The following is a 21,396-nucleotide window of genomic DNA, read 5'->3' as shown; positions in this document are numbered from 1 at the left end:
GGAGACGTTACTAATGTATTCTGTTCATCACTAACGGCAGCCACAACAGCGCAGTGGCAGGACCCCGGGGAATCTATCGGATTACTCAAATGACACAACTCGATTTTGTTTCGGTTTAAAAAAGAACAATAAGTTAATTATTTCTTAGGCGATCCCCAAGTGTGTGTTCACGTATATTCCTATAATTCAGGTGAGCCATCACACAAGCTGGCCATGTCAGCATGAGAGTGGCACGTGCGATTGATCACAAAGACCAATGAATGATGAGACATTCTGCGTTCAACGTTTGGGAAACTCGCCTTGTTACAACAAGAACAACGATGATGATGATGACAAGTTGTCCTGTGGCCTCATGTGCGGCATTGCGCGTGTTCCGCCGCTATCACCTGGTCTGTCAAAGACAAAGTTCCCCCGTGTAGCCTTAATATACTTTAGAGGCAAGTGCTACAAGCGAGCACCTATGAAGGCCGGCACGGCACGCGAGGGGGTGGGTGTGGCAAGCACCACGCCCGGACGCATTTGTCTTTCCAGTGACGATGTTTACACACTACACCAGGAACTCGTTTGAGACTGAGTCGACAGTAAACACAACTATCAATGACCATCAACAACAACCACCTCAACAGCAACCACCACACGATCAGCAACCACCATCAGCACAAACTACCACAACAGCACTAACAACCACCAGCTATAAACCAAAGCCGCTTTTAATCACCAACAACTGTAATCATTACCAACAACCACTACCAATGTCAACAACCACCACTAACCACAACAACCATCAATGGTCGCCAACAATTACATCTATAACCATCACCACCAACAGATAGCAACCACCGCTACCTATAACGTCAACCACTACCACGAACAATAACAAAACACCAACAACAACCAATAAAACCACCATCAACACAACAACCACCACCATCTACCACCAATAAAACAACCACCATCAACACAACAACCACCACCATCTACCACCAATAAAACAACCAAAACTTTCAGCCACCACCAATAAAACAACCACATCCAACACAATGACAACCACCAGTCAACACCAACAACCACTACCAATAAAACAACCACCACAAACCGATAACAGTATCTTTCATCGTCAACTACCACCAACTACAGCAACAACCGCCAATACGACCAACATCACGCATGCACCATCATCGCACGCCTATTTAGGGCACCGGTGGGGGTCTCTAACGAATTCAAATCACAGCCGAGCACGAGGTGCACGCGGCAGCGGCTCTGGTTGGATGGCTCGCACGAGCACACGGAACACGAGCCACGTGACCCGGGACTCGGAGAACGAGCCACGTGACCCGGAACTGGGAGAACGAGCCACGTGACCCGGAACTGGGAGATCGGGCCACGTGACTGTTACGTCACGGCGTCGTCACGACAACCAACTCGCGCGCTCACGACGACGGATCTCCAGGCTTTGTCCAGGCAGGCCTCAACTCTGGTCCCGTTCGTGGTTGACGTGTGAATTGATTGGAGAGGCAAAACTTAATTGGTGTTAGAACACAACGGGAGGGATACAACAACATTACCTCGTCACCACTGTTGGAGAGAAGTCCCGTTTTGGAAAGAAAAAGCGGTAAGCGACCCTACTTGTACTACTACTACTACACTGGGCTTGTAGTGAGTGACTCGGGGAAAGAGCCTCCTTGATATTACAGACATAATCATAGCACCTAGAGTAATCATAGCACATAGAATAACCATAGTAGAGTAATCATAGCACGTAGAGTAATCATAGCACATGGAATAATCATAATAGGCTAATAATAGCACGTAGAGTAATCTACAACACGTAGAATAATCATAGTGTATAAATAATAATAGCAGGTAGAGCAATCATAGTACGTACAATAATCATAGCACATTAAATCATTATAGGGCGCAAAGTAATCATAGCACATCATAACACGTCGAATAATCATAGCACGTAGAGTATTCATAGCACATAGCATAATCATAGCACATAGAATAATCATCGCTGGTTGAGTGGCGCACAGAGAACGGGGGTCACGTGACCCGCGCTTACGACGACGATCTCGAGGCAGGGCTCACTCTGGTCCCGTTCGTGGTTGACATGCGAACTGATTGGAGAGCCAAGCGCGTTGTGACAACGATAGACTGTAATTTGAAGGTGCAACGATTATAAGAGGCGTGACTGCTTTGTCTTGGGGGAGCTGCCTTTGAACAACTGCCAAAGCACCTTATTCGGAGTGTAAGTCCAGCCAAGCACAATCATGATAGAATGTGTGAAATACAAATGCAGAGTTACGGGAAAATTATCGCGATAGTCAATAACGTGAAAATTCTCGCATCGTATCGTGAAAAATGCTATCCTGGTAACCTTATAATTCATAACTAAAGTCAGAATCTTTCTTTTTACTGGAGGAATCCGATGAGCTATGAAGCTCTTTTCCACAGATGTCCAGCAGGGGCAAAGTACAGGTAAAGCAAACAATCACCCAAATCATACAAATGAAACTAAACCATCCCCATCCTACCAGGCAAAGCCCACGAAGCTATTAACTTATTTTTCAGAAGCGCCATGGCTAGCACAAATGATAGCTCAACAAAGTGGCTCGTCATTTGGACATCGATAGTGGTGGCAACGGGCAGAGAGGCTGGGGAATGTGGAATGTGCGGCACGCCTCGCGCCTGCACAGAGGAGGAGTTCAGGGCCGTGAGCATGGAAACACTCTATCTGCTCCTGCTGCTGCTGTTACTGCTGCTCCACCTGCTGCTGCTATTGCTGCTCCTGCTGCTCCTGCTGCTGTTCATGCTGCTGCTGCCCCTGCTTCTGCTGCTGCTACTGCTGCTGCTCCGCCTCCTGCTGTTGCTGCTGCTCCACCTGCTGCTGCTGCTCCTGCTGCTACTGCTGTTCATGCTGCTGCTGCCCCTGCTTCTGCTGCTGCTGCTCCACCTGCTGCTGCTGTTACTGCTGCTGCTCCACCTCCTGCTGTTGCTGCTGCTCCACCTGCTGCTGCTGCTACTGCTGCTACTGCTGTTCCTGCTGCTGTTCTTGCTGCTTCTGCTGCTGCTGCTCCTGCTGCTGCTCATGCTGATGCTGTTCCTGCTGCTGCTGCTTCTGCTGCTACTTCTGCTGTTGCTGCTCCTGCTGCACGGTTTGGCTGCTGCAAGGCCTCTCATTGGGGAGTCGTCTCCTCACTGAGACATTTACATTCTAGATTTGAAGCTTTCGTGACTGCAAGGATTCATACTCTTTGGTTTTATTCGGTAAAGTCATGTAGGTAAAACAAATTAAAATAAAATGAAGCTTGTGCTGCCTCCGAAACGTCGTGTTTTTATTGTTTATTTTATTTTAATTTGTTTTACCTACGTGACTTTACCGAATAAAATCAAAGAGTACATTTCTATTCCTCGCCTTGCTGCCAGTGACGGATTTGGTTTGATGGGGGCGTGCACGCTGCTGTTGTTTTGAGTGCCCACCCTCTTTCTAAGATTCATCTCCTTCCCTATACTGGTTTAATACCACCACCACCACAGACCCTTGCCCAATGCCAACGCTCCACTGTTATTTATAACTGGTCGTATTGATTCTAGTCTTTTTACGTGAACTACGAATCGTGGCGCGAAAACGTAAACACGCCACGTAACTGCATTTGGTGATGTTTTGGCTTTGATTACCAAATTTAGCAATCTTGTTTACCGTAACGCAAGCGCCTTACATCTTTTATGACCATAAAGTTCTACAGGGACTCCTCTACTGAGGAAAATTCGACTTAGAGATACGAACAAACCTGTCTGTACATCCAGTTTGCCTGTTCGGACCGAAAGTCGCCGCACAATAGATGGCATTGGTGGCATCTGCAGAGCTTGAAGAACCAGTGGCATCTATGTGTATAGGAGATTATACAACTTTTAAAGCTATTCTCTTATTTAGTGTACATGTCGTACAAAATGTTCGGAATCGACAGGAGTAAGTTGGACTTACGAACAAATCAACTTACGAACACACCTCTGGATTCTGACTCGTTCGTAAGTAGAGGAGCCCCTGTATTTCCATAATGGCCCACGTTAATGGGTGCCTGCTTCACTGGCACAACGAGTAAAGGTCGAGTCGCTAAACGTGACCCCTTCTCTCGCTCCCCAGGCCATGGCTCCCCAGCGCTCCTCGTGCCTCGTGACCGCAGTGCTGCCAACGCTGCTGCTACTGCTGCTCGTCGCCCGCCCGTGCGAGCCGTGCTTCAAGTGCACGGAAGCCATCGCGGTGCCCCTGAAAGCGCTGCTGAACAGGATGGAGATCGACAGGCCCTTCATTCGCACGAAGACGTACAAGGGCGTGCAGAATATTATCTCCAAGCTGCTGGGAGAACATTCCAAGCGCTTGATCTGTGAGTCACCCTTTTTACTTTCATTTCATTTTTTTACTCTTTATATTTACCAACGGAGGACCACTGAGCTATATAGTTATTTTTCAGAAGCAACCTGGCTAGCACAAGTGATAGCTCAACACAGTGCCTTATCACGGCGAAATTTATAGCAGCCAAATATTCTCAGCGCGTGATGTTGATTCTAAATGTGGAGGGAAAAACCGGAGGATCCGGAGAAAAATCCACGCGACCACGGGGAGAGCGTCACGTATGCTCCAAATATACAGGTGTCAGGGTTCGGGATTGAACTGACAACCTCCTGCATACCAGGCGAGGGAGTTAACATCTCCTAGCCACCGCAATGCACTCGTTTCCTCACCGAGGTGCAGTACGAGGGCAGCCTGTGTCTCGGCACGTCACATCAACTGACAGGCCGAGAGGCATGCGGTGCAAAGAGTAAATATTTCATCAGTTTAACACGTAGGAGGCTTTTGCGACCAATATCATCCATCGTGGAGGTTTTTGGGTTAGATCGTGTGAATATAAATGTGTCGTTAAACCCGCCACCACCCGACACAGCCAATTATCAAGGGTTGTCAATGTTGTGGGTTTACTCTCCAACACACCGGTGTGCTATACTAGTCACGAATTGGCCACGTTCTGTTTACGTGACAACCCCTTACTAATTGGCTGTATCGGGTGGTGGCGGGTTGAACGACGTATTTATATTTACGCGATATACCCCAAAACCTCTATTATGAGTATATATATACACACACACGTGTCTGAGATGTGTCTGCAATAGAGCTGTAAGACACGTATCTGAGAGATGATGGAAATGTATGCTCGAGATAGTGGATGTGTTAAAAATGTAATTTAGTCCAGATCTGTTTATGCAATGCATGTGTTAGACAGAAGAATGTAAGATGTATTCAGATGAGCTGGACGTGAAACAGAATAGAGATGAGAGGTATTCAGAAGACATTGGAGGATGAAGATGCGTTTCAGAATATATGCAATGCCCACCGCAACAATCAGGGACGACTCGAAGACTTATCTTTCAACTCGGCGCGGCTTTCGTGACAACTCCACAACGATTCGTGAATGAGTGGCGTGCATCACCACCATCACTGTGGAGCCTAACACTGAACATTAAACTCCGCACACACCGCCCAGTCACTGCCACCAACTCTCCTCTCCGTCCACGTGGCCTCTCGGCCGTGTGGCTGTCCCCCTGCCCTCCCCCTTCGCCCCAGGACGCCTCCCCTGTAAACGCCGCCCGCCGCTCGGGCGGCTCATGCAGGAGGTCGGGGGTTCGATCCCGACTCTAACGTCTGCTGTATATTTGGAGTTTGCGTCTCTCTCTCGCTCCCTGTGGCCACGTGGATTTTTCTCTTTTTACCTCCACGTTGAGAAACGTGCTTCGGAGTATTTGGCTGAGAGAAGTGTCCACGCGATAAGTACACTCCGTTGAGCTATCACTTGTGGCCAGGTCCGCTTCTGAAGATAAGCTGCGTAGCTCATTGGGCCTTGCCTGACAAAATAAAAAATAGTTTTACATTTGGGGCCGTCCATAAATGACGTCACGCACCTGGGGGCGGGGGGTCAGACATTTGTGACGAAGAGGGGGGGGGGGGTTTGAGAAATGTGACGTCACATCAAAATGCACAACTTTAAATAAATATAGGCAACACGTTTTACTTAATTAAATAGACTTTTTAATAAACGTTTTCTCCTATAACATCAGAGTGCAGCGCCACATTAAATACGCACTACAATGACAGGTGGTGGGGGGTCAATCGTCCAAAATCGCGTGACGTCATTTATGGACGGCCCCTTTCCTTCTCCCCACTCGCTCTCCCCCCTGCGTTGGTCCAGCCTCTTCTCTCCCCTCGCACCGCCCTCTCGCCTCCACGCCACTCCCCCCGTCCCTTCCCCCTGTTGTATTCCTACACTGGCCGTGTCCTCGCGCTAACACCCATCACGCTGCCCCCTGTCGTCTGCACATCCACCGGCCCCCTCTGGCCATTCGCACCCTCCCCCCAGGGCTTTCCATTCCCCTCTCATCCACCGACTGTCCGCCGGAGATCGTTTAGCTCGGCTCGACCGCTCACGGCCTCGAGTGACCTCGTCCCTCCCCTGCTATTTCCTGCATACAGGATCGGAATATTTATTTATACTGGAGGAATCCGATGAGCTATGAAGCTCTTTTTCACAGATGCACAGTCACCGTGCCCCTACTCCTGCCCTCTGCTGGCTCCACACCCCGGTCTCTTAGATGTTCCATGCGCCGACTCGCTTGGGTGATTACATTTATATATTATGAGAAAATTTGGAGAGATGTTAATTTCGAAGAGAAGAGAGATACAGTCATCAAGAGAGTTATAAGATTATTATTAACATTTGTAGCGAGGTATGAAAGAACGATAGGAATTAGAGGCAGTGCCGTATTTTCCCGCATATAACCCGCGGGGTATACCACTTTTTACAAACAAAACAAGACCCTGCGGGGTATATGGAGGTGCGGGCTATCTGAAATTTGTTTTACACAAATCGTTATTTTTGCGGGGTATATGCGTCTGCGGGGTATATGCGTATGCGGGCTATATGCGGGAAAATACGGTAATTAGAGAAATATAAGACGTAGGTGAGAGGCATTCAATATAAATGCACAGAGTTATAATTACGATGCATTCGTCCTTTGTCTCTTTGCATTTGATTGTCTCATCCTGCGTACATCATGCGTCTTTATCTCTGTGCCTGTCTCTATGTATGTACACTTATCTGCGTGTATCCATGTCTCTCTCTCTGTGTCTCTATGAGCCCGTCTCTCTATAACTGTTGTTCAGTGAGTCTCTGTGTGTGTCTGTCTCTCTCTCTGTCTCTATGAGCCCGTCTGTTTGTGTGTCTCTTTATAACTGTTTCTGCTTGAGTGTGTGTGTGTGTGTGTCTGTATCTCTATGTCTCTCTCTCTGTCTCTATGAGCCCATCTGTTTGTGTCTCTCTATAACCGTCTCTCTGTGAGTGTCTGTGTGTGTCTGTATCTCCATGTCTCTCTCTCTGTCTCTATGAGCCCGTCTCTCTATAACTGTCGTTCAGTGAGTCTCTGTGTCTGTCTCTCTCTCTGTGTCTCTATGAGCCCATCTGTTTGTGTGTCTCTCTATAACTGTCTCTCTGTGAGTCTCTGTTTCTTTCTGTCTCCGTGTCTCTCTGTGTCTCTATGAGCCCGTGTCTCTCTGTCTCTCTACAACTGTCTCCCTGTGAGCCTCTGTGTCTGTCTCTCTACTTGTCGCCTCCGATTCTCTTGAGGGACAAGGCACGGCCTTGCACTTGCTCGCTCACTCCACTTCCGGCAGCGGGCGCGTGGTGGAGTAAGTCGTGGGTACTTCCAACCCGTTCGAAGGCATCTGTCCAACGGCCAAAATAACCTCTTAGGTGGAGGCCCTTCTGCAGCAGTGACACGAGCAAGACATTGCAGGACCGCACCTTGACCCAAACCAAACAGATAGCCGTGGACGTTTGTAGCTCCATCTCGTGTGTGCCTCTCATCCCCACTAGCCGTGTTCACCAGAGTGCGCGCTCTTTGTCGGTGCGTCTGTGTTGTTCACCGTCTTGTGGATTCGGAAAAGGCTGGCCGTGTTAACTGGAACGCTCTGTCCGTGCGTGCGTGTTGTTCACCGTCTTGTAGATTTGTACGAGCAGGTGGAGCAAACCATGGGCTCCAAGTTTGTGGAGATGAACAACAGAATTGGAGACGGTACGTGCGTTCGGACTCGAGGGGCATGTCAGCGGGCTGACTCGCACGCTCTCGGCAGAAGTCGTTTCAGCAGCCTAGCTCAAGAGAACGCAAACAAACCGATACTTTGCTCCACAGTTTTCCAGGATTTTTGGAGAGAAAACAAATCCAACACCTGAATATGTTGTCTAACAAATGAGCAGCGTGATGCCACGGTGTAATGGTTTGTACACTATATAACTTGCAATCTCGTGGTCCCCTGGTAACTCCCTCGCCTGGTATGAAGGAGGTTGTGGGTCCGATCCTGACCCTAACGACTGTATATAAAGGTCGCGAAAGCCTACGTGTATATTTGGAGTTCGCATGTCTCTCTCTCTCTCCCCGTAGTCGCATGGATTTTTCTCTGGGTCCTCCGGTTTTTACCTCCATATTTAGAAACATGCGTTGAGAGTATTTGGCCGCTATACATTTCCACTTGGTAAGCTGCTTCGTTGAGCTATCATTTGTGGCCAGGTCGCTTTTGAAAAATAGCTATTTAGCTCAGTGGGCCTTACCTGGTAAAAAAAATAGTAAAATAAAAAATATCGTTCTCCGTCATGGCAGTTGAAACATCCGTGCAAGTTTCTGAACTATATACCTTGCAATTTGCAATTTCATATTCATGAGCAACTAAATTCAACCAGGCTGTTGTTAGCCAAACGCAGCACCGTAAAAATCCATCGTTGTACTGATCTCCTATGCTCCAATGTCCAGCCCCCTCCACTGACTCCAACCCACAACAACCAGCATGGTGACATAACCGCCATGACTAGTACGGCATGGGGAAACCCTCATCCATCAGTGGATTGAGACAAAAAAGCGATCTACGTGTAGCAATGCAAGAGCATATGAAGACAGTGTACCGAACAAAGGGGTATAATGTGTGTGTGCTAGTGGGTGTATTGACCATTGGCACAGCAGGGAGTACAGCTGGTGCATCTACCTGTCGTCTCAGTCAGCCAGCCCATGGCACCTGGGTCTGTCCCGAGACCTCTTGTCGGCGAGCCTTCGACACGTCACGTGGCCTCAGTGCACCTGGCCTGGCACAGGCGCCCTGGTGACGTCACCGTCACTTAGTGGCGAATGGCGGGTGTTGCTATCGGTGTTGCCCATTGTGTGGGGAGCGGTAGCGTAGCGGATAGCGCACTGCGCTACGAACCCGGCGACCAGAGTTTGATTCTAGCTCACAGCCAACACCAGTGGCGGTTATCTGAACTGGTCCTGGGTCTCCTCTAGGTCGACTCAGCCTCAGATGAGTCGACCTTGGGTGTGTAAACATCGCCACTGGGAAGACAAAGGTGATCGGGCGTGGTGCTGGCGACACACCATTTGATGTGCCGTGCCGGCCTTCATAGGTGCTACTCGCCAACAGCGCTTGCCGGAACAGTCTGTTAAGGCTATGCGGGGGATCTTTGTCTTTGTTGCCCATTGTCAGATTGATTTGAATATCCAAAAACGGCCCTAGCTATATTTTGAATGATCTTACTCTTTTTTTTACACTTTAGTTGATAAATACGTAAGTGGAAATGAAATGTATGTGTCATTTACGGGCCTGTAAAAGAAACCTGCATCGTGTGACGTCACTTTTGTAAGCACAAAGGTACTATGTAATTACCTCAAATCAATGATCTGAAAGTAAAAAAAAGATCGTCAATTTGTTTTACAAATCCTAACATCGACAACGTTGAACTCTGAAATATACAGGCCTACTGTATTTGTGTGAGAGAAGAGACGGTCAGCCGTGAGTGTTGCTACTCACGCTAAAGACTGAAAATTGCACGCATCTAGTGGGTGTTGTGACGGTTAACTTGAACGAAAAGTTTGACTACATTAAAGTAATCAGGGCCTAGATTGCTACGAATTAAAACAGCATTCAAAGTAATGACGGCGAACATCGTGGATAGCAAATCGGTTAATTTAATACAAATACAGAAATGCCAATAATACATTTGAATACCTCCCCACCCTCCATGACAATGTGGAACGATTTAATGACACAATTGGTGGCGAGATGTTAACTACCTCGCCGGGTATACAGGAGGTCGAGGGTTCGATCCCGTCCCTAATGCTTTTATATTTGGAGTTTGCATGTCTGTTCCTGTGGTCGTGCGGATTTTCCCCAGGTCCTCCAGATTTCCCCTTCACATTTAGAATCAACATCCGCGTTTAGAGTATTCGGCTGCTATAAATGTCCACGTGATACGCCACTTCATTGGGCCATCACTTGTGGTCAGGTCGCTTCTGAAAAAGAGCGACATAGCTCGGTGGGTTTTAACTGGTGAAATAAAACATAGTTTTAGTAGTTTAGTTTAGCATTACAGTAAGACCTGAGTTTGATTCCCAACATGTGCACCTCTCTGCGTGCAGTTTGTTCTACGCCTGTTCTGCATGGGTTTCCGCCCAGATCCCTAATGTCCTCGCAAAGCAACAAAAAAAACACAATACAGTATTACTGGTATTGGCCAAACACCCAAATGCTGATCAATTAGCTGCAAAATAAACAATTTGGATTTCTCAAAGCAAGATCACCCTCTTCCGTAAAAATATGGCATAACTCTCCGGAAAAGTCTTGACATTGTTGAGGGTTTCCTGGCCCAACAAGAATAATGATTTACAAATATTTATTAAATATTTATTTGATAATTGCAGTCATGTTCGTGGTCGTGGTTTCAAGAGTCACGTGAACCCGTGACTCAATGTAAATCAAAAGGGATACACCATGGGCTTATACACGAGTGATTCGTTGCACGTATCGTGAGCTTAAGACTCAACGGTTAATCATTCCACCCCTGGTATCTAAACACGTGATGTCTGTTGGTCGCACCTTCAATGCTGTCTCGGTTTGTTTATAATGTGCGCTTCGTATAACTCCATATCAGCATAAACACAAACACTGCCGTTTTTTTACGTGCTTGATCACTCCTGCCTTGTTAACTATGTATTGGTTCTGTCATTCACAGTTTCCGGTCAGCTGAGTCAAAAACACTATGCCAGTAAGTGTGGGGAAAAACATTGAGCCTGACTGTGGGAAATTCAGTTTTGATTTGTTTTGAGAGATCCGACTGGTTGCTTTTTGCTATGCTTGGGAATATTTCATCTCTCAGTGCGCCGTAGACTCTTGTAATATTTTCACAAAAACTATTCAAAAGATAACCCCCAAAAGAAAACTAACCACCCAGCTGTTATCAATACCAAAACCCAGAATTATATCATTCTGGGGTAAAACTGGAAAATAAATATATATTAAAGTTCTTTTTACTTAATAAAGGTACAATATTTTGGGTAGACATTTAAATGTCTACCCAAAATATTGTGTGTGCCTCAAAAAGCACAATAGTGGTATAATTGGTTATGAAATTCTCGTAATCCAAGAAATTAGCCTGCCGATGGTGGCCATACATTGCTGTATTCCAGCACTGTGGAGGCAGCGAGGGTTGGTGGACCGCACACAGATGTTACGGAACTCCCTGACTGTGGGCGTCGAGGTGCTGCTATACCCTGGCTTTCCAGGAGAAGGCGCGACAAGAAAAACATGGACTCCACCTTTTCCATCTGTACATTGCATGTGTTGTTAAGCCAACACCATCTGACACAGACAATTAGTAAGGTTTGTCACGTAAACAAAACGTGCCAATTAGTTACTACTTCAGCACACCGGTGTGTTGGAGAGTAAAGGCACAACATTTACAATTTGAGTACGGCGTTTCGCTGGTAATTACAACCAGCTTAATCGGGCGATTAATATTTACGTGATTTAACCCCCAAAAAAACACGTTTAGTATTAATCATTTTCATTAATGCAACAGGTTTTGTATGATGAGCCAAATAATGCTGGCAGATCTACAGGATGGCCCAATAGTTAATTTCCCGAAATATAAATACGGAATTAATTTCTCACTAAACTAATTTAGACCACCTTTTACAATAATGTGCATTATTTACCAAAGAAATCCTGACTGAGTCTCAAAACTCCTTGAGGATGTTTTGGCGATGTAAATTTTTTCACAAATGAGAGTTTGGGATTCATGTGAGAGGACACCAGGGAACTCTACAGGCTGTGATCAGGAGCCAGAAACACACACCTGCCTGGTCCGGAAGGTGTTCTGCAAAATGTTTTAAAGGGATGATTGAATGATATAACAAAATCAATTATTTACAGGGCCAGATTAAGGTTCTTGTAGGCCCTGGGCACTTCTGTTTCGTTGGCCTTCAGTGACAACTTTCTATAGTTGCTACTGCTGCTGCCCCATGTTACTGCTACCGCCGCTGTCGCTCCGCTTGTTTCGCACGGTACTTCGTCCAGGTGCTGTACAGACGTCATTACTGATACACGTATTATTTAGGATGTGCCCTAAATTGATGGGAGCGTGCTGCGTGCCACAGATAACATTGACGTGACTTTGCCTCTTTGTACACTGTGCCTATCCTTGCTATACAAATATATTTATTCAAGAAGATATCCTGGTTACATTTGATTTTTTATAATGCATACAAACAAAAAACGTGGTAAAAATGTGTCTTCGTAAGCCCTTTAGTTTTTGTAGGCCCTTAAGTATTTGTAGGCACTGGGCACAGGTCCCTACTGTACCTACTGTGCCGATTGGATAATATGGCCCTGATGATTTATCGTCGAGACACGAATAAGCAAATTGAAATAGGTTGCATGTAACTATAAAGACATTGCTGGCATCATTTTAATGGCTTGCAATATTTATGACGTTTTGGAAACTGTCGTGATGAATGCAAATGTTGGCCACCGTCACAGAAGTGTGACCAGTTCCTGGAGCTGAAAGCTGTCATCTGTAAAAAAAAAAAATGCGAGTACAATGGACAGACATGTACAGGGGCAATCATGAAGCAATATTTTAAAAGTCTTTGCACTATACAGTGATACCTTGGATTGCGAGCATAATTCGTTCCGGAAACGTGCTCGTAATCCAAAGCACTCGTATATCAAAGCGAATTTCCCCATAAGACATAACGGAAACTCAGATGAATCGTTCCACAACCCCAGAAATATTCATGTAAAAATTATTCATGCAAAATACCTTTTTATATTTTTCTTATTTAAATTTAATATGAAGTAATTTAATTTAATCGTGGCTGGTGTGAGGGAGACGAAAGAGAGGAGAGGAGGAGGGTTATTGTGTAGGACGACTTTCACTGTCACTAACGGAATCACTGGCATCTGTTGGCTCACTGGAATCTTTTTATTTTTGTGTGACTTTAACAAGGAACCTATCCAATGACACTTGCTTTTGCCTCCTTTTGAGGATTTTATGGGGGGCATTGTTGCAGTACAGTTACTAAAGAACAGTCACTACACTTGGACACAAAATAACAAAAATGCTTTATGCACACACACGTGGTCACAACACTATACTGTAGTAAACACTATAGTACTGTAGTAAACAGTATACACGTGGTCACAACACTATAGTACTGTAGTAAACAGTAGACACGTGGTCACAACACTATAGTACTGTAGTAAACAGTATACACGTGGTCACAACACTATAGTACTATAGTAAACAGTATACGCTCGCACGAATCTTGACTATACGAGTCAGGCATGCCGACTGAGACCGAGCATGGGAGACGATTACCCACAATCCCGCAGCGAGAGAGAGAGAAGAACCATCGGCTCAGTTGTGATCACGTGACGCTCGGCAGACAAAGCGTACACTTACACTACTCGTACTGCAAGACCTCGCTCGTTTATAAAATTAATATTTATTTAAAGTTTTTGCTCGTCTTGCAAAACACTCGCAGACCAAGTGACTCGCAATCCAAGGTTTTACTGTATTTACAAATTGTTCACTCGTTTTTTTTCTCTCTCTCTCTCTCATGGCAGTCTACTGGAGAGAACTCATCAAGTTATGGAAGGATTTTCAGGAAGCTTTGAAGAGTAAGTCCTGCCCATTGCACCCTCACACCCAGCACGACGCAAACATCAATTGTTGTCTTCCTCCTCCTCCCTCCTGCTCACATGAGCAGTGTTGAGAATACCGGTGTCTAACACGTTACCGTGGTGGGGACGAGACTAACCATAGTACGGCATTGTTGATGCTTCACGAACCTGCATCAAGCTAACACCTGTCCCCTCCCACTTGCTCTTGTGCGCGGTACAGATTTGTAACTTTAACTCTTAATGTGTCCATCCATAAGAGGTTTTCGTTTGGTATAGGATCATTATTATTAATACAGCGGTATAATTAGCTGTCGCCTGATGAGGCTAGTTGTAATTACCGGCGAAACGTCGTACTCGAATTGTAGATGTTGTGGGTTTACTCTTCAACACACCGGTTATTGCTGAACTAGTAACTGACACGTTTGTTTACATGGCAAACCTTACTAATTAGCTGTGTTGGGTGGTGCTGGTGGTGGGAGTAACGACATTTATATTCACACGATCTAACCCAGAAAACCTCTTATGTATATTGGTCGCGAAAGCCCACATATTAAACTTAATGTATCCATGCTCGCTTCCTTGTGACCCTAATGCAAGTTTGTCAAATCTTTCCTCCTCTGTCCACCGAGCGGTAGGCATGGGGACACACCATAATCAGTCGATCAGCACGTCCAATACGGTGTGGCAAAGTGTGGATATTCCTGTCTCTGGCCACCTTGGAAGAGTAGACCAAATACTCTGTAGACGGGATCTCTGTACCTCGAGTGGAGGCCCTTTAGCCAGCAGTGGCATGAGCAGGACACTTTCACCCTTACCTGGTTACACGCCCTGCTGTGTGTGGTGATGATGTATGGGATTTGTGACTGTGTTGTTAAGCAACTAATGCGAATATAATTTAACTAACCGTTACGTTTTGTCCTTTCCTTTTTGTTTTTCAGCTTCGAAGGAAACGTCATGCCCTGTCTGTGGTAAGATTGTGTACACCTGTATATATGTTGAGGCGTAAATGACGACTCGGAGGCAGATCTCCATGTGGGGGCTTACGCCAGTTGTTTTATTAAGGACTTTTCTTCATTCACGACTCCGTGTACTGCACGCTCACTCATCGCTCCCCCAGGGGAAGGGTACTGGGGATTCCCTAGCATCCGCAGGCTACGCTAGCCTGGTGCCAATTTCCCCCTACCCTGGGTCCCAACTTCACACGTTCCTTGGCTCCCCGCAACGACCACGAACACGTCACGGGTCCCAACCTAAATATCCCAGGGGGACATGTCACCGTCCCGCCCCCTGTCCATGACGTCACCGTACGTGACGTCATCGTACCGGAGGGCGAGCGTGACATGACGTCACTAACTACTACTCTACATATATGTAGGCGATTCTGTAAGACGGTATGGGTGCCGTGACTGCGTCTTTATCACCTTATCACATGAGACAGTATGCATACGTGTGTGCGTGTGTGTGTCAGAGGAGAGGTAGCTTAGCGGTTAGCGCACTGCACTGTGAACCTGGCGACCCGAGTTCGATTCTCGCTCACGGCCAACACCAGTGATGATGATCTGAACCAGTCCTGGGCCTCCCCTAGGTCGACTCCCCCTTGTGTGCCGTGCCGGCCTTCATAGGTGCTCGAACTTTGTATTTGTGTATGTGCGTGCGCGCATGTGTGCATGTGCCCGTGTGCGTGGACAATTTATGAGGCCAAAAAGGTCCGAGCGTTATTCTGGAAATGTGAGCGAGCGCTACCGACTGTCGGCTTCAGCATCACGGTCGTTCAAGCACGTCAACGACGACGTCACCATGCGCTTGATAATGGCGCTTGCCCAACATTCTAACATTGTCATGACAAATGTTTGCCTTTGAATGCAACACTTTCCCCCCGGCTTTTATCTGGAAAACCTGCACCAACTCCACATGTACAGGCTAAACCTGCTGACAATTGACCAAATACAGTTGATCCTCGATTATCCGGCAGCTTCCCACATTATCCGGCAGTCCCGGGCCGATTTGGCAAAACCCCTCCAGAGGCACCGTTTGGCGTGACAAAAAAGGTAGCTATGCTTGATTTCATTGTGAAATATCATATACGGTACATTATACACTACATACATACAACTTAAACAATGAAAATGCTTCATGTGTATACTCGAGTCTTCAATATTAGAGTGGTAAGTACAGTACAGTAAATAGTCACTTTTTTTTATTAGGATTTTTTTTTTAGAGTAGGATATTTATGCAAATGTTATGTAGTAAACAAATTTAAAACGCAAAAGCACATGCACAACACCGAAAAACACAGCGTGCAAAAATAAGCAATTTTAAATAGTCATTTGATTATCCGACGTTTTTGAAAACCCGGCGCCCCCTGCCCCCCGAAGCCACCGGATAATCGATGATCTACTGTAATATTCTAACTGAATAATATAATAAAGGATTACCTGAAAGTAAAGCCCAATTTTAACGAAGTCGTGGCGTGACGGCAGCACAGCAACGTATCGAGGAGTCAACTCGTGTTGAGCTCTTGAGTGTTCTCAACTCACGTGCAGGCACAGTCTCCAAGTGCGCTTGTTTCCTGCCAAACGGTCTTGCATGGAATTGGCCAAACATCTAAATGTAGGGCCCTGCTCAACAACAGTTTTGTTTTTAGTCTTATCCTGAACGTAACAGACTGCTTGGAGTCATCACATGTCGCTTATTTCGACCTTAAACTCGCTCACCGTGTTCTAAATGCAATTGCTTGACACACTCGACTGGGCAAGTAAACGTTTATCATTCTTATCGTGTGGGTGTCGCGGCGGTTCGGGCAGTGCCACGAACCCCACTGCCTGAGTTTGATCGCTGGTCATGCGTAACGTCACCGGTGGGTGACATCCAAACCGATCCCGATGCCACGACCGAAACCTAATCCCCCCCACGGTCACCAACTCGCATTGAACGGTGTGACGAGTAAATGGTCAAACCACGTGACCGACATTCCTGCAGGAAATGTACGTGTCTAGTTCGTTGTCCTTCTTCCTGCACCTCCCGATTAGCACGGTTGGCTATGTACGGTGCGAAAGCAGTTCAACATGCGTACAAATTGGTTTCATACTTTTTTATCTCTATTTGAGAAAAAAAGCGAATAAAAAATCAATCAAAAAGGTGATAAATGGAACTTCGTAGCGTTTACATTTGCCCCTACTGAAAATGCACGTGACATCTGGTTCCATCACGTGAACTTTCGTGACCCCAATCTTCTCTGCAATCTGCAGACATCAACAGCCTTTTAACTCCGTCCATGTGTTTTTTTTGTCCGCAGAACCCACGTATGTATCTGCCCTGCGCTGCGAATCCTGCCAGAAAGAGAATAAGGAAGTCTGCCTGTCTTATTGTGAACGTACGTCATCCTGGAGTTATAACGTCAGGAATGCCTCACTGCGTGCAATTTATATCACTCCTAAAATATGACTCTCGTAAAATCTGTCGCGTTGTCCTTGCAATCCAAGTACGATGAATCGAAGTATTCATTTTATTCATTAACATCGATGCATTGTTCCATGCATGTGCAATGCCTTGAGATGCTCAATTTGCATAACTAGGCAGGGGTAGAGCAACAAGCACAAACATTGTAGGAACACATTCTTGGTTCATATTCTTGGTTCTTTCGGTAAAGTCACGTTGAAGGGAAACAATAAAATAATAAATATATAAATCAAAAATATTCTTGGTTCTTTCGGTAAAGTCACGTAGAAGGGAAACAATAAAATAATAAAATATATATAAATCAAAAATATTCTTGGTTCTTTCGGTAAAGTCACGTAGAAGGGAAACAATAAAATAATAAAAAATATAATATATTTTTCTATTATATTCTTTTTCCCTTTTACGTGACTTTACCGAAAGAACCAAGAATATGAATCCCTGCAGTCACGAAAGCTTTAAATCAAAATTGTAGGAACAATGAATTTCGCTCGCACTGTGGTGACGTCAGCGCAGTAACATTTTTTAAAAAAAGTGTCACCATGTCATTACTAAGTCTCCATATCAAGCCGAGTAAAAAAGACAATACACTTTACAGGCACTTCGTTGTCTTCTGAATTGTTTTCCTGGTGCACTCTGGGCATTATTGTCAGGAGGCAGAGAAACCCTTCAAAAATGTCACAGCAGAGCAACCTCACGAGTGTGAGAATGGCCAAAAAGATTTGCTCACAACTTCTTCATGGAGCCCTTCAAGCAGCGCTGTCCAGAGTGCTGCTCCCGGCTCGTATCGCCCGACGCTTCTGCCTTCTTAAACATTGCTGATGTTTGTGTTTAGTTTGTTGTCCTTCCGCCCCCCGCCCGCCACACCTCCGATTAGCACGGTGGCTACGTTACGGTGTGAAAGAAGTTCAACGTAGATACAGCCATTGCCCATTGCTGCCAAGGATACGACTAAATTCACTCTGCTAGGTTTTTACAAAAAGCAATGATGTAAAAATGTTCGAGGAATTTTTTTTAAGTCTGTAAACGTCACTAACTCACCTGCGCGTGTATGCATGTATGTGTTACAGGAAGTGGGGAGCGGTAGTGTAGCGGTTAGCGCGCTGCGCTATGAACCCGGCGACCCGAGTTCGATTCCCGCTCACGGCCAAAACCTGTGACGATTATCTGAACCGGTCCCGGGCCTCCTCTAGAACGACTCAGCCTCAAATGAGTACCTGGTGCGGTGTGTAAACATTACCACTAGGGAGACGAACGCGGTCGGGCGTGGTGCTGGCCACCCACCCCCTCGTGTACCGTTACCGGCCTTCATAGGTGCTCGCTAACAGCACTTGCCCCGACAGTCTGTTAAGGCTACACGGGGGACCTTTATCTTTGTCTTTGTGTTACAGGAACTATTTTGGAAAAGCAACGGCGAGCACCTTTGGAGGTTCTGGACGACGTCGATCCCGACGTCATCCCAGAGCCAGACTACGACCCTGAGTTTGAGCCCACGAAGACCAGCGTGATTGCACTGATTGTGATCGTGCCAGCCATGCTATGCTTAATCGTCTTCTGCATCGGTGAGCCTTTAGCTTGTTCCTCCAGATAGCAGAGCCGTTTTTAACAACAAGTAGAGTCCTCTGCAGATCATCGTGGGAGATGTGTGTATGTTGAATTTCTTTCACACATTTCCGTAGCCAACAGTGCTAATCGGAGGGGCGGGGTTAAGGACAGCAAACTAAACACAACAACGAGCAGTTTCTTGAAGAAATTAGTTTTCAATCTCTTAATATCTAGAGAGACACAGAGACACGTTTACAAACACTTTGAGAGACACGAAGGATACAGACAGCTATAGACACAGACAGTGTCAGACCCGTACAAAGATACACGCGGAAAGATGCAGGCAGAGATTGACCCGGAGAAAAACCCACACATGCACAAATAGATAACTACAGATACTTACATGCATGTGCATTTAGTGGCTCACACTAACCCGTTTACTCCCTTGTCCCCTTTTATGTTCAGTAATGTGCTTCACGCGACATAAAAAATCAACATCTGCCCCCGACATGGAAAAGGGATTGGACGCTGCGGAAGAGCAGAAACGACAGGAGCCCGATGTGAAGATGCCTGGGCATCCAACGAAGCCTGCCCGGGAAAATCAAACCAAAAAAGCCGGCGCGCACAAATCATCCCGCAGTGGACCAAAGAAAGAAAGGCCACGCAAATGAAAGTGCGGGCAGTCCCCCGACTTACGAACGGGTTCCTTATTCCTGAGGCCTGTTCAAAAGTCAAACTGTTCGGGTTCACAAATAAAGACAGATAAACACATGCGCGCACACTCACTTTCACACACACACACATATGCTGGAGTTTGCAGGGATTGTGTGGTGCCACGGCCTCGAAACCACTCTGCAAACTCCGCGACCACACACTGAATACACACAGAGCGCACACACGTAGTGTCCTGGCGTGGGATTGCTTGGCACAACGGGTTTTAATCCGAAGGGTTCCTATGAGGAAAGTCCCACGGTTTCCCGGTGCCAGGGGATTGGCCGACCCTCGCAGGACAAGTCACATCGCGGTGCCCCTGAGTTGGCTTAATAATGTATGGGCGCAAAAAGATTACCGGGCCAGCCGCGCTGAGTCATTCACGACATCTGGGAAGCCGGGGTGGAAAAAGCGAGAAAGGCAGTGTGTATTCGCCAGTCATTCGCCACTACGAGGCCGTGTTAGGCAAGGCTTTCTCGTCCTCTTCCCTCCGCCTCTCACAGCATCCGTGTGACGCCGCGAGTACGGCTACGAGGTACATGGTAGGACGCTTGGGTGAGCAGGAGCGCAGACGGCAGTAGGCCTAGGCTTTTCTCGCAAGATAGTCCCCCCGGTAGTGCCGACTGGGCAGCTTTAAGGGATTGTGGTTTGCGCCGAGAATAAAAGTTAGCACAGACCGTCGATGGTGTGGTGTCTGCAATTTCTGTGTGGAGCGACTGCGTGTGCAAGCCGAGTCCTCGGTGGCGGTGGGGGAACATGCGGCGAGAGTGAACGCGGGGTGGTGACCGCTGGATCGTCACCATGTCTTGCGCGAGTGAGGTAATCGCTCGGGTGTGAGCGCGCTCTCAGGTAATAGCGCGCTCCACGGCCCCTCTAATAGTGGCAGCTGTGGTGTGCACGGGCGTGTATTTTAACCCCGTGTGGCTCCGAGGCCAGCAGCGTGAGCATCGGGGGCCCCCGTCACTCGCTCAGCGGGGGCCTGGCGGGAGTTGACCGACGCGGTGGAGGAAGGAGCGCAACGAGTGGACGTCGTGCCCCACCTGCCCGGCGAGGGTGGCAGGGTGAACGTCAGGGTAGACGTCAGGGTGGACGTCGTGCCCCACCTGTCCAGCGAGAGTGGCAGGGTGGACGTCAGGGTGGACTTCGCGCCCCACAATCGCTACCTGTGACCCTGCTTGCCCGCTGTCTTGCTTTATGTGTTTAGATGGTAGGGTGCCATTTTTGTTCACGTAGCGAAGCACTCTGTATAGGCATCTGATAGCATATTATTGGCATTGTTTATTTTTGTGATTCTGCTATGTTAAATCATAACATATTTTTACATTGCTCTTTTTGACATTTTTTCCCCCATTCTTAGTTTGATTTTGACATTGAATTTGTGATTTGACTTCTAGCTAATTAAGTGCTAAATTACTGCACGGGACGGTTATCGACATGTACTGGTTCCGTTCCTCAGACCCGTTCGCATCCGGAACTGTTCGTAAGTTGTAACGCAATCATGTACCTACAATATTTAAATGTACATATAGGACAGTTTTACAAAATATGTCAAAGTTCACCAAAAGGTAAGCATTGTGAAACTCAATACTTTAATAATACTGAAAAGTAAATAAAACATTAAGTCCCTGACATTG

At 46.7% G+C, this 21,396-nt stretch overlaps 1 protein-coding gene across 1 annotated transcript; it reads left to right on the top strand.

Annotated features, from left to right (window-relative positions):
- The first annotated feature begins 977 nt into the window (after positions 1-977).
- LOC142928887 (uncharacterized) lies at positions 978-20,437 on the top strand. Its single transcript, XM_076069352.1, has 9 exons — positions 978-1,612; positions 4,145-4,385; positions 8,053-8,121; positions 11,100-11,132; positions 13,994-14,047; positions 14,989-15,018; positions 17,346-17,423; positions 18,898-19,068; positions 19,517-20,437. Exons 2-9 carry the CDS (start codon positions 4,148-4,150, stop codon positions 19,720-19,722), a joined length of 879 nt encoding a protein of 292 aa, XP_075925467.1. The 5' UTR covers positions 978-1,612; positions 4,145-4,147; the 3' UTR covers positions 19,723-20,437.
- The last annotated feature ends 959 nt before the right edge of the window (positions 20,438-21,396 follow it).

This window comes from Petromyzon marinus, chromosome 24 (assembly GCF_048934315.1).
Source record: "Petromyzon marinus isolate PM22_M1 ecotype Great Lakes invasive population chromosome 24, UKy_Petmar_22M1.pri1.0, whole genome shotgun sequence".
Lineage (NCBI taxonomy): Eukaryota > Metazoa > Chordata > Hyperoartia > Petromyzontiformes > Petromyzontidae > Petromyzon > Petromyzon marinus.
The sequence above is the reverse complement of the archived record's forward strand: the minus strand, read 5'-3'. Positions and strand labels throughout refer to the sequence as shown.

Excerpts from the sequence above, each read along its gene's own strand:
- LOC142928887 (XM_076069352.1), top strand. The coding sequence starts at position 4,148 with ATGGCTCCCCAGCGCTCCTCGTGCCTCGTGACCGCAGTGCTGCCAACG. Across the intron at positions 4,386-8,052 it reads ACATTCCAAGCGCTTGATCT|ATTTGTACGAGCAGGTGGAG; the intron begins GTGAGTCACCCT and ends ACCGTCTTGTAG. Across the intron at positions 19,069-19,516 it reads CTTAATCGTCTTCTGCATCG|TAATGTGCTTCACGCGACAT; the intron begins GTGAGCCTTTAG and ends TTTTATGTTCAG.